This window comes from Brassica oleracea, chromosome C3 (genome assembly GCF_000695525.1).
Source record: "Brassica oleracea var. oleracea cultivar TO1000 chromosome C3, BOL, whole genome shotgun sequence".
Classification (NCBI taxonomy): domain Eukaryota; kingdom Viridiplantae; phylum Streptophyta; class Magnoliopsida; order Brassicales; family Brassicaceae; genus Brassica; species Brassica oleracea.
The window spans coordinates 21463724-21475872 of NC_027750.1; the positions used below are offsets into that span (position 1 = coordinate 21463724).

The window sequence follows — 12149 nt, forward strand, 5'->3', positions numbered from 1 at the left end:
ATTTTAAAAGTTAACATCGACAAATATTTAAATATTTAACACATGGATGTATAGTATTACAACATTAAATTATATCTATTTAATTTATATTATCTATAAATCCAATGGATCATCTATTGTTTAATTCCAACTATTGATAGCCCAATAAAAATTTCTGGTAGACCCAAAATTTAAATGATAAGATTATAAATTAAATGTAACATGACTTTTTAGGAATAAGTCATTGAGTCCATCTTTTAAAAAATCACACTTCAGGTTGTGACTTTTGTTTTAATATATAAGATACTTGATTCTAATTCTTAAAAATTCTATATTCAATAACACCTCCTTAGTGTAGATTTATGAAAGATATTAACCGAAATGTGAAAGTTTTCATATATTTGTGATTTGACTATAATATGTATCATACGTTCTGCAGAACACTATAGAATAGGGTTTTGACACATAAACAAAAAAGGTAAATCGTAGAATCATGGCTATAAGTTGTAATAAAGCTACAGATATACTAAAGACATCTTGTTAGAATATTACCTAACGAATTTTAGCTAAGATATAATATACAAGAAATTTTTGTTTTCGTTATATAGCCATGATAGATCTATGTATAATGCTTAGTATTCGATTTCTACACTAAGTAGATGACCAAAATGAGTATTCAATCCGTAAGACATAAAATACAATATGATTCCACTATTTTTTTAAGGAATTTTAAGCATGTAATAGTCATACTTATGTTTCCAATAATTTTCATATTTTTAAAATTTAGTTTACTATTTCTTCAATTACAGAAGGTAAAACTTGTCCAAAATAACCAAAAATATCAAGTCTCAGATGGAAAAATGAAAGTTGAGAGTGACTCATTTTCCAATTTCCCTTATATTTTTACCTTATATATATGAAAAAATATTTAAATAAATATATTTCTTTTAAATTGAAACTTTTGTTTTCCAAAAAACTTTAATCAGGAAACGATTTAAAAAAATAGAAAATCCTTTTTAAATATAGATAATATCTTTTTGAATATGAGTTTAGGAAAACCTTAATGTGTATGGTATCTCCATAAATATGAGTCTTAAAAAGACCTTTCTCACAAATATGATATCTTATTAAATTTTTAACAGATATTGATAAAATGTATATTATCTTCATAAAATTTAGAAAAATGTCAAAAATGTGTATTTAGGAATATTTTCATAAATATATATTTATGGATATTTTACTGAATTTATATTATATGTTTTCGTAAATATGTATGATATTTTTCTAAAAGTTTAAGAATTTTTTTAGGAATTTGATATCTAAATTTTATAAAATTATTATATATTTTAAAAAATATGAAAAGAAATGTTATATATTGAATAATATTTTATGTGTGTTAAAGAAGAAGAATATTTTACTAAATATATATACATATAAATCAAAATCAGGAAAATAACATATATGTTTAGGAAAAACTTATTAAATATAGATACAAGTTACAATCAACAAGTGTCTTAACACATTTATGAAAGCATTCATGAATTAATAATTTATTTTTTTACAAATTTAAGAAAATATCATATACATTCACAAAAGTCTTCATAAACTTAAATTCATGAATATATTATACATATTCAGGAATGTCTTGCTAATTAAAAAAAAAACATTTTCCAAAAGAAATTTGCAAAAAAAAAAAGAAATACCATAAAATAGCACTAAAGAGTTTTATCACAAAATAGCTCAAAAGATCAAAAAGACCTAATAAATTTCATTAAAAATGTAAAATATACTTATATCTCTAAAGTTAACTAATCAATACTTATGATTTAGATTTGGGGTGGAGATGTGGGAGTGAAATTTAATATTTAAAATAACAATTTTAAAATATTTTTTTTTTTAAAATTATGTTTTTAAAATAAAATTTGAAATGATGATAAGATTGTCATTTAACGTTTTAGTAAAATCTATTTGAGTTGTTTTGGCTTTTTGATGCTATTTTGAGAATAAAATTAATAATACCTTTCTTTGTTGAAATTAGGGTTGCAATAGAAAAGTATCGTTAGATACTTGGATAAATATATTACGTAATGTAAGTTGATAATTGTCTCATACCTCAAACCATTTAAAAAACATACAGTTTTTTTTTTAAAATCAAAAGTGTTATTAATGGGCATCAGCTTTAACCAAAGAAAAATAAAAGCAGAAACAAATTTTTATTAACAAAGCAGGGGGGAAGGCTTGACTTTTTTTTGTCATCTTATTTTGATTAATAATTGATGGTTGATGTAAAACAAAGAATATCAATTTTTTTTTTTTTTTTGAAAGAATGTAAAATTTTTATTCAGTAAAAACTTTGTACATCTAGTGCATCTGATTTTGTACAGAGATAATCTATACTCTAAAAATATTCCTCATGGTGATTACTCCATAGTAGCAAACCAAGAGATCAAACTCTCTTCCAAGTAGTTGCAGGCTGTGGCTGCTCTCCATGTCTGCGAGCGTTCCTTTCTTTCCACAACGCATGAACTGTCGCTTGCAAAGCGTAGCGAATAAGAAACTGCTCTGTGGGTGACATCCTTGCGCTCGAGATGATCTCTATTAGCTCATTCCATGATGTAGTAAATGCTCTCTGAAGAATCCCCCCGACTAAGGCCTTCCAAATCTGCTTTGAGTAGTCGCAACTAAAACAAAGATGGTGGCAAGTTTCATTTGTTACCTTGCAGAGTACGCAAGTTGCATCAACTACCCCATTCCATTGTTGTATCCTGTCATAGGTCTGCAGACGTTGGCGGAGAGCAACCCAAACAAGAAAGGAGTATTTTGGTGTGGATTGCGTGAACCAAATACCCTTACTCCACTCGCAGATTTGTTGTGTAGATCGTATCTGTAGCCAAGTTTTCTTTGATGAAAAAACACTAGCATACTTCCCTTCTTTTTGTTTCCAAAAAGGTGTGTCTTCTTCTTGGATGGAGTCAGCTTGAAGAAGTGCAATCTCATTTTCTATCTCATTTAGGAGATTCAGCATGTGTCTTCTTCTCCGATGATTACCAAGAACATCAGCCATCACCGCGTTTTCAGACATGCCCATAGCAATGTATCCTCGTTCTCCCAACATGTCCTTGAGACATCCAAGTGGTGACCACACATCAAACCAGAATGATGTTTCTTTCTCATTTTTGACTTCCCTTTTGAAGAACTGCTTTGCAAGCTCACGGAGTTTCAGTAGCTTTCGCCAAACCCATGATCCAGATGTTTTATTTTCTTTTATCGACCAGAGTGATCCCTTCCTGATCAGATAGCAATGCACCCATCGAACCCAAAGCGAGTTGCGCGCAGAGTGAATCCTCCAGAGTAGTTTTAAACCATGAACCACGTTTACTTCTTTTAGCAGCCTGAGCCCCAACCCCCCCTTCCTGTTTCGGTAGACAGACATCTTTCCAGCTTACTTTGGCTTTGCTTGTTTTCAGTTCAGGTCCTGACCATAAGAAAGCCGAACAAAACCTCTCAATTTCTTTCAGACAGCTGCTAGGGAGCCTAAACGCTTGAATCCAGAAGTTTGTGAGGCTTGCGATAACTGATTTGATAAGCTGTAAACGACCACCGTGTGATAAGAACCTGCCCATCTATGACTTCATTCTTTTGCGGATTCTCTCGACCAAGGGGAGGTAGTCTTGAACTGTCATATGTTTAGTCAGGAGGGGGAGCCCCTGATAGCGGACATGCAGCTTTCCCGAGGCCAGAGGGAAGGTGCTTAGAATATCAAATTTTAAAGTTTATCTTATATGGAAAAGGTATTTTGTTTAATTCATAAATTTTCATTTATAATTTTAAAAGTAATTGGATAAGAAAATGAGGTAAAGTGGTGGGAATTATTGAGAAAAAAAAACATATATATGTGCTGGATGGTGTAAATAGATGGCAACGTGTCAGAGAAAGTAAAATAAAGAAAAAAGCAATTAAACGTCACTTTGGTGTAGACTCATCAGCGTCGGTTCGAATCAGTTGAACCAATCTTGAAACTTACCAATCGAACACATTATTAGAACGCCGCTTTGCTTCCATAATCACCGGTTCGAGTTTGTTCTCCGATGACGAGACCGTCGAGAGACGCCATTCAGTCTTACATGAGCATCACCGGCGCCGATGAGTCACTCGCCATTCAGAGTCTCGAGGTTCCTCCTTCTTTTCTTTTCTGCATTGATTTCGTTTTCGGATAGATTTGAAATGATGTAATTGGAATCCGGAGAGTTTAGTGTTTTCAGCTAATTCACTGAGCAGCATCGTATAGGATCTATCAGTGTAGATCCACTAATCGCTAGTGTAAACTTTTTGATCAGGAACATGGCAATAATCTCACTGAGGCCATCAATGCTCACTTCAGGGATGTGGAGAGAAGCATGTATGTTGCTATCTTCTTTGTTTTTTGTTCTCTTCTTCTTCTTCATTGTATAATAAACCCTCTTTCTTTATTTGGTCTTTATCCTTGCAGTCTTGATCCAAGCTCAGACACTCGTCCAGCATACAATGCTGTGGAAGATAACAGTCATCATGTTCGTAGTGGTGGTGGTGGTAGCGAGTCTAGGCCAGTTCCAGGCGGACTTCCATCTCTCCTCTCTGCTGCTCGCTCTTTTAGACCTTCGTTGCTTCTAGATCCCAACTACAGGAGAAGTCTTCTTAGGCAGCTCAGTGGCTCTGCTTCTTCTCCCCCTCCATCATCTCACACGGGAGAAGTCACAGGGTTCCCTGCTAACTCTACCTGGGGTGCTGCTAATGATCAGATTCGCCCTCATGGACTTGGAGATGTCGGAGGAGACGGTTATGCTAGACATTCACCAAGCTATTATGGATCTCAAGTCTATGGTGGAACAACACATAGGGATGCTGAGTCACCTGTGTATCAAAACGATGCGGAAGAAGAAATGATCAGAGCTGCCATTGAGGCTTCAAAGAAAGACTTTCAAGAGGGTCGTGACAATGTATAGTGTTATAGCTAGCTTTCACCGTCTCTAGATCCTGAATTGAATGAGCCTAGCCTCGCTTATTTTTAAAATGTTTTTTTTTTGCAGGTTCCATCTAGCGTTTTGTCTTCGAGAGAGGCTATTAACAAGGAAGACGAGGACATTGCCCGTGCGATTTCTATGTCGATAGAGGTATTTGGATAGATATTTTGCTTCTGCTACGTACCTGACGATGTAGGTGATGTCTCACATTAGCAACAATTTTGCTTTCAGATGGAAGAGCAAGAGAGTGTAATGCGAGAGCAACTAGCTGAACTTATGCCTCGCTCCGTTGAGCAGTCTAATACAAATGAAAGTAGCAGATATAACGTATGAAACTGAATTTATCATCTCCTCTAGTTACATACTAAGTTACTTTTTGATGTAATGTGTTGAGACTCTTTAAGCTATCTTGCTAACTAGAACCATTGTACTTTGAAGCCGGGGAGCTCTACATTGCAAGACAAGCGTGAAGATATTAAACAAAAGCAGCCAATTGATGTTAGCTCTCAGCACGGACATGAAGCTTCTTATCCTGAAGAGGTAATTATTCAAAAAGAGTTTGATTTCTCTTATCAGTGATAGTAGCAAATCAAGAGCAAATTAAGCATCTTTTTAGCGACTAGCTTCTAGTTGATCATGTGTTCTTCTTACCCTGTTTTCACCTCCTGTTGCTGGACTTCTACTAGTGGGGTGGCATTCCGTCAAAAGAGCTACAGGAGGCAATAATGCTGGAAAAGGCACTCTTTAGTGGAGTAGCTAGAGAAAATACTTCACATAATAATCAGCCTGGAACTCACATGGAGTCACAATCTTCCGATAAGAGGGCCATTGGAGAGGTAATCTGCTTATCTTGTGAGGCATTCATTAGTTGGAAGGTGAAAGTTGACATGAACATAGTCCAGTGTGGGAACAACTCCTTTCCCATGAATACATAGGTAGAACTCAGCCTACAAAAGGGTTTATGTAATCAGAGTAAACCCTAAGATTTTCAGTCGATATAAATATACGATAATAGTGAATCGTAAAGGAAAATGCGTCTGAAATGTGGTTTAACATTGATTTCATAACTACAGATCCATCTCTTAGGCATCCTTAATATTCAATCTGGGTTGTAATGCCTGTCCAGTGAATGCTAATATTCACAATTGTTTTGGGTACCTCACTTGTGGCAGAGATCTTCCATTACGAAGAAGGAAGCACTTCCCATAGAGCCATCAGTGGATAATGAAGATGCCATCACTCTACTTGTTAGAATGCCAGATAGCAGCCGTCATGGTCGTCGCTTTCTCAAATCAGACAAGCTTAAGGTGAAGTTTGCAAGTCTCGAGTGATTAGTGTGAGTAACATTTTTTTCGTATTTAAAAGATTTCCTTAACACTTGGTTTGTTGAATTGCAGTACCTTTTTGACTTCATAGATGCTGCTGGACTAGTCAAACCAGGCACATATAGAGTGGTAAGCCTAGTGATGAGGCGATATTCTATTTGTCACTTCTAATATTCGTTTATATATATTATCTGCTGCTACAAGCCTCTCTTATAAGTGGTATGAATGTGTAAACAGATTAGAGCATATCCTCGACGTGCATTCAGCCTTCAAGACGGTGCCTTAACCTTTGAGGAACTGAGCCTCACCAACAAGCAAGAAGCGTTGTTTCTGGAACTACTGATATAGTAGTAGTAGCAATGTGTACCTCTGAGATGATGATAGCAGAAACTAGTTGAGGTCAATGTACTGTAAGCCTTTAACCGCTTTCGTAGCTTTGGACCCAACGCATGATGGTTACACAGTTTGTTGTAAACTCTCGTATGTTTTTGCTAATGTTGAATCTCCGGTTTGAAACACTTTATACTGGCATTTACAAATATATATTTAAGGCCCAATCCAATATTTAAAGGCCCAATTATAATATATTCCAAAAGCATGCAAAATGTATAAACGACGAGACGACCAAAGAAATTAAAATATTATTTAATTAGTTTTTCTTATGTTAGGGAGCCTATCAGTGGCGTATCCTATCCACCGTGCTCCGCCTGATGCAAGTCGGTACTAAAACACTGAGAAAATAAAATAAAATAAATATTTAAAAAATCGCCGACAAATCTGAGATCTCTCCAATTATAAGATTTGCAGCTGATCTTGTGTCGAAGAAGAAAGATTCTGAGCTAAGCTAAGCTAAGGGATGGGGCTACCTGCGTCGAAGCGTAATAATCAGCGTCAATGGAGCCTCCTGGACATCGTAACCGCCGCCTTCTTCGGCATCGTCCTTCTCTTCTTCATCCTACTCTTCACTCCTCTCGGCGATTCCATGGCCGCCTCTGGTCGCCAAACGCTGCTTCTCTCCACCGCGTCAGATCCGAGGCAACGCCAGCGGCTGGTGACTCTGGTTGAGTCCGGTCAGCATTTGCAGCCGATCGAGTATTGTCCCGCGGATGCTGTTGCTCACATGCCTTGCGAGGATCCGAGGAGGAACAGCCAGCTTAGTCGGGAGATGAATTTCTATCGGGAGAGACACTGTCCGTTGCCTGAGGAGACGCCTCTCTGCTTGATTCCTCCGCCTTCTGGCTATAAGATCTCTGTTCCCTGGCCGGAGAGCCTACACAAGGTATTGAATTCAAGCTGCAAACTATGATGTTGGTATGAACTGAGGGGATGTATTCAATCCAACATTAGAGACGATTTGTTGTGATTTTTAATGAGTTTTTAGATGATTTTAACTGAATTAGAGAATTTACTACGATGGTTTTAGTCTGAAGTTTAGATACATTAATATGATGATTTCAGAGATTTTAGAGGAGTTTTTAAAAATTAGGTTTGAATAACAACAGATTTTTCATTTTTTTACAAATTAGTTGAACTTTTTTTGATCAAAAAATGAGTTCAACTTCTATATTGAATTAACCCTTTATATGAGCTAGTTCTATATTTCTGGTTTTGCAAGGCTAGAGATATATCTCTTTGGTAGGATGTTATACTTACTGAGCGTTTTAAGCTTTGCAGATATGGCATGCAAACATGCCATACAACAAAATTGCTGACCGGAAAGGTCACCAAGGATGGATGAAAAGGGAAGGTGATTACTTCACTTTCCCTGGTGGTGGCACCATGTTTCCTGGCGGAGCTGGCCAGTACATTGAAAAGCTTTCACAGTATATTCCTCTTAACGGGGGAGTTCTCAGGACTGCCCTTGACATGGGATGCGGGGTAAGCATCATAATAGTCTCTTTTTTTTTTGTATTCACATTTTGCTCTGTATTGGTACAATACGATTGTGAAACCTTTGCAGGTCGCAAGTTTTGGAGGTACTCTACTATCTCAAGGCATTCTGGCCCTCTCGTTTGCACCAAGAGATTCACATAAATCGCAGATTCAGTTCGCTTTGGAAAGAGGAGTCCCTGCGTTTGTTGCCATGCTTGGCACTCGTAGACTCCCCTTTCCTGCATCCTCCTTCGACTTGATGCATTGTTCCCGATGCTTGATTCCTTTCACGGCATACAGTAAGTAGTATCTTGGGTTTTGGAGTATAAACTTTCATATCATCTGTTGTCTGATTATGCTTGGTGATTTGTCTGCAGATGCAACTTACTTCATCGAAGTTGATAGGTTACTGCGCCCTGGAGGATATCTTGTAATCTCTGGCCCACCTGTTCAATGGCCTAAACAAGACAAAGAGTGGGCTGATCTTCAGGCGGTCGCTAGAGCTTTGTGCTATGAGCTAATTGCTGTCGATGGAAACACTGTCATCTGGAAGAAGCCTGTTGGAGATTCATGTCTACCCAGCCAGAACGAGTTTGGGCTTGAGTTGTGTGATGAGTCCGAGCCCCCAAGTGATGCATGGTGAGTTTCCTCGGAAATAGCACTCATATGACCTCGTTGTATAGTTTTGTGGATGAGAATATGGAACTGTAATAGAAAGCAAAAGTGAAGTCTGTCTTTTTTTTCTCTCCCCTTTTTTCAGGTATTATAAATTGAAGAAGTGTGTTACTAGACCATCGTCTGTCAAAGGAGATAATGCTTTGGGAACTATTCCCAAGTGGCCGGAAAGGCTTACTAAAGTTCCTTCTAGAGCCATTGCTATGAAAAACGGGTTGGATGTGTTTGAAGCAGATGCAAGGAGGTGGGCAAGAAGAGTTGCCTATTACAGGGATTCCCTCGACTTGGAGCTGAAATCTCCAGCTGTCCGCAATGTCATGGACATGAACGCATTCTTTGGAGGATTTGCTGCAGCCCTTGCATCTGAGTCTGTGTGGGTTATGAATGTCATCCCAGCTCGGAAGCCATTAACTCTTGACGTGATTTATGACAGAGGTCTCATCGGTGTTTACCATGATTGGTTAGTCACTTTTATCAAAGCAAAGACTTTAGATACATGCTATTTCTCTTGTTTCGTATATTAGCCGTTGCCAGCATCAAGGATCAAACTTTTCTATTGTTTCTTGTAGGTGTGAGCCTTTTTCAACTTATCCTCGCACGTATGATTTCATCCACGTATCAGGAATTGAATCACTGATAAAACGGCCAGACTCGAGCAAATCGAGGTATAATTAAAGGTTAAACCATTCTCGGTTGCTAAGAAAAGGTCCTTGTCTTATCCGCTTTACCTAAACTGAATTGTCTAATATGCATACAGGTGTAGCCTAGTAGATCTGATGGTGGAGATGGACAGAATACTGCGTCCAGAAGGAAAAGTTTTGATCCGAGACACTCCAGAGGTGCTAGACAAAGTAGCAAGAATGGCTCATGCTGTAAGATGGTCTTCTACCATACATGACAAAGAACCTGAATCCCATGGAAGAGAGAAGATTCTTGTTGCAACCAAACCTCTCTGGAAAATGCCATCAAACTCCCACTAAAGACACAAAAAGAAACAAACAAAAAAGAAGAAGAAAGAGAGGAGGAAGGTCTTCCCAGACTTGTAGGTAACAGTCACTTTCTCTCCAGCCCCCATATGTCTGTCCTTTAAACACCATCCTGACGATATACTTTTTTATGTGTGTTCGTGACATTGCTTCCAAAATGTATCGCAATCGTATAATGTTAATTCTTGATCACACGTGGTTCTGTCAATGATTTCATGTGCGGGGTCTACCTTGTGTGGCCCACATGAGTAAAGTATGCATGTGACTCTGCATATACAGTAGTACTTGTACTCATTTGTGTATTGAAAACCCCAACTTACTGACAATTTCTAAGATCCAATGTTAGCAAAAAACAGTTGATGTAATTTGATAGATTTTGGGTGAGAAACAAAACACATTAGGAAGACTTCTCTTTTTCAGTACTTTTAGCTTCAGGTGTGGAGACATTGCGGTAAAAAAAAGGTGAGAGAGAAAGAAGGTGAGGACCATTAATTGGAATAATGGGATTGGCTGGTATAGTCCTCTTCTGAACCATATTTTGTTGCTCTCAATAAATGATCTTTGTTGCTGTAGACGTCCAATAAAAGCTGATCGTTTTTCTGTTTGAACGTAACATCGGATGCGCACTAGAGGATTCGATTAGATTTGACCCTTGTGGTACTCACTCATCATGGAATTGTCTTAGTAGAAAAGTCTAGTCTTTTGATATCTAAAAGGTGTATGCCATGTTATTGATTCTAAAGGGGTCTCTTCTGGTTTGTTTCTTTGGTCAATAATGCCCTATATATGACATCCCGAATATGTTCTTACGTTAGCAACAATACATTGGTCGTAACGCGACATACAGTTTCATGTCGTATGTGTAAGATAGTTAGGGATAATCATTTTTTGGGGTTGTGAAAAACATCAAGTGATTGGAACAAAACAATGGAAGCGAAAGTCTTGTGCATACCTGAAACGATAAATAGGAGAAGTCGTAGTGTGTTGTGTTGCGTTTTTGCTGGTCGGTTGTTCTTAGGGAACCGACATTCCCATGTGCTTCAAACCGAACCAAACCCAATATGATCCACCACTCTGGCCGTCCTTTAAATTAGTTCCCACGTTTTGTTTCTTTTCCAGTTTATACTTTTTCTTAGGTTTATGGATCCATACTTTCGGTTCAATTAATTCTGACTTTGTGTAAACACTAAACCCTAATGTATCAATCATCAAAACATTAGTCCAGTGTTTGTATGTTTATACATTTAACTGTAGCTGAGCGAGTTGAATGGACCTTCTGAACTGACGATTTGCTAAATAAATTATAACATCAGAATAATTACATTTGAAGCATATTTGAAAACTTGAAAAATTATACAATCAAACAATATTTCCCCAAACTTTCGTTGATCTGCTGAATAAGAATTACATTTAGCACACTTTGCAACTTGGACTTTTTCATAAAATATATAAAATATAAAAAGTAGATAAGAACATAAAATTAATGCGACTTCTCCTATATGCGCGCATAGCACTAGGAAGTACGGTTAAATAGTGCAAAGTTTTCTCCATCATCAAATCTAATAATTGTTGTACTTAATTAATTTTTCCAAATTATCCCACCATCTAGGGGATACAATTTTGCCCAATAATGGAGTTTAACAAGACTAATTATGGAATGTCTTTTTAGTTAACACAAGCTCACTTCTTCATGTCGTTACTTGAGAATAGATTCTTTCACAATTCAAAGATTCTATAGCTTATTTGATTATGTTCTAGTAGTAATATATATCAAATGATATCATAAGGTAAAAAAAGGCATGTCGACAATAGAAAAATACATATAATGGAGTCATGAAAATTTGTGGGGTTGCTAGACAAGTCTATAACAAAAATAAAAGTCGTCTATATTTTCCGCGAATAAGAAAAAAGCGAGTACAGAAAAAGCGCGTGAGGTAGAAAATGGTAAAAGAAGGAAAAAGTCAACCGAGTTCTTCCGGTAAAAGAGTCTCGTGCATTCGTAAGGTTTTCAAGAGTCCGCATATCTCATTCTAACGTTTTTCTCACTCTTTTCTCCTCAATTAATTCATTTAAAAACATTATTTTTCCTCTAACGTATAGTTTCATTTTATAGACATAATCTATAAATAAATATGTTTAAATTGAGTAAGAGCGTTCAATCAATGGTGTCTTGATTTAATTTCGAAAATTTTCTGTTTAAAAATGGTAATACTTACAAACGTGACTTTATTATAGAATATATTGTCCAAAATTAATTTTTTTATAATCTATTGTCTGAGAAAAAGGTAAATAGCTTAAAGTAGATTTGAAAC

The 12149-nt window shown here is 36.6% G+C and overlaps 3 protein-coding genes across 3 annotated transcripts; 2 read left to right on the forward strand and 1 right to left on the reverse strand.

Moving 5' to 3' along the window:
- Positions 1-2425: 2425 nt before the first annotated feature.
- On the reverse strand, positions 2426-3602 carry LOC106330099. The gene is made up of 2 exons (XM_013768650.1): positions 3252-3602; positions 2426-3205 (listed from the first exon to the last, which is right to left on the reverse strand). Exons 1-2 carry the CDS (start codon positions 3600-3602, stop codon positions 2426-2428), a joined length of 1131 nt encoding a protein of 376 aa, XP_013624104.1.
- Positions 3603-3913: 311 nt separating this feature from the next.
- LOC106331390 (plant UBX domain-containing protein 9) lies at positions 3914-6861 on the forward strand. Its single transcript, XM_013769731.1, has 10 exons — positions 3914-4151; positions 4317-4378; positions 4469-4955; positions 5046-5129; positions 5211-5306; positions 5418-5519; positions 5666-5815; positions 6152-6286; positions 6377-6433; positions 6542-6861. The coding sequence occupies exons 1-10, from the start codon at positions 4068-4070 to the stop codon at positions 6650-6652; spliced, it is 1368 nt and encodes a 455-aa protein (XP_013625185.1). The 5' UTR covers positions 3914-4067; the 3' UTR covers positions 6653-6861.
- Positions 6862-6969: 108 nt separating this feature from the next.
- On the forward strand, positions 6970-10048 carry LOC106335646 (probable methyltransferase PMT13). Its single transcript, XM_013774225.1, has 7 exons — positions 6970-7583; positions 7979-8182; positions 8265-8475; positions 8554-8815; positions 8937-9311; positions 9421-9516; positions 9609-10048. The coding sequence occupies exons 1-7, from the start codon at positions 7161-7163 to the stop codon at positions 9829-9831; spliced, it is 1794 nt and encodes a 597-aa protein (XP_013629679.1). The 5' UTR covers positions 6970-7160; the 3' UTR covers positions 9832-10048.
- Positions 10049-12149: the final 2101 nt, after the last annotated feature.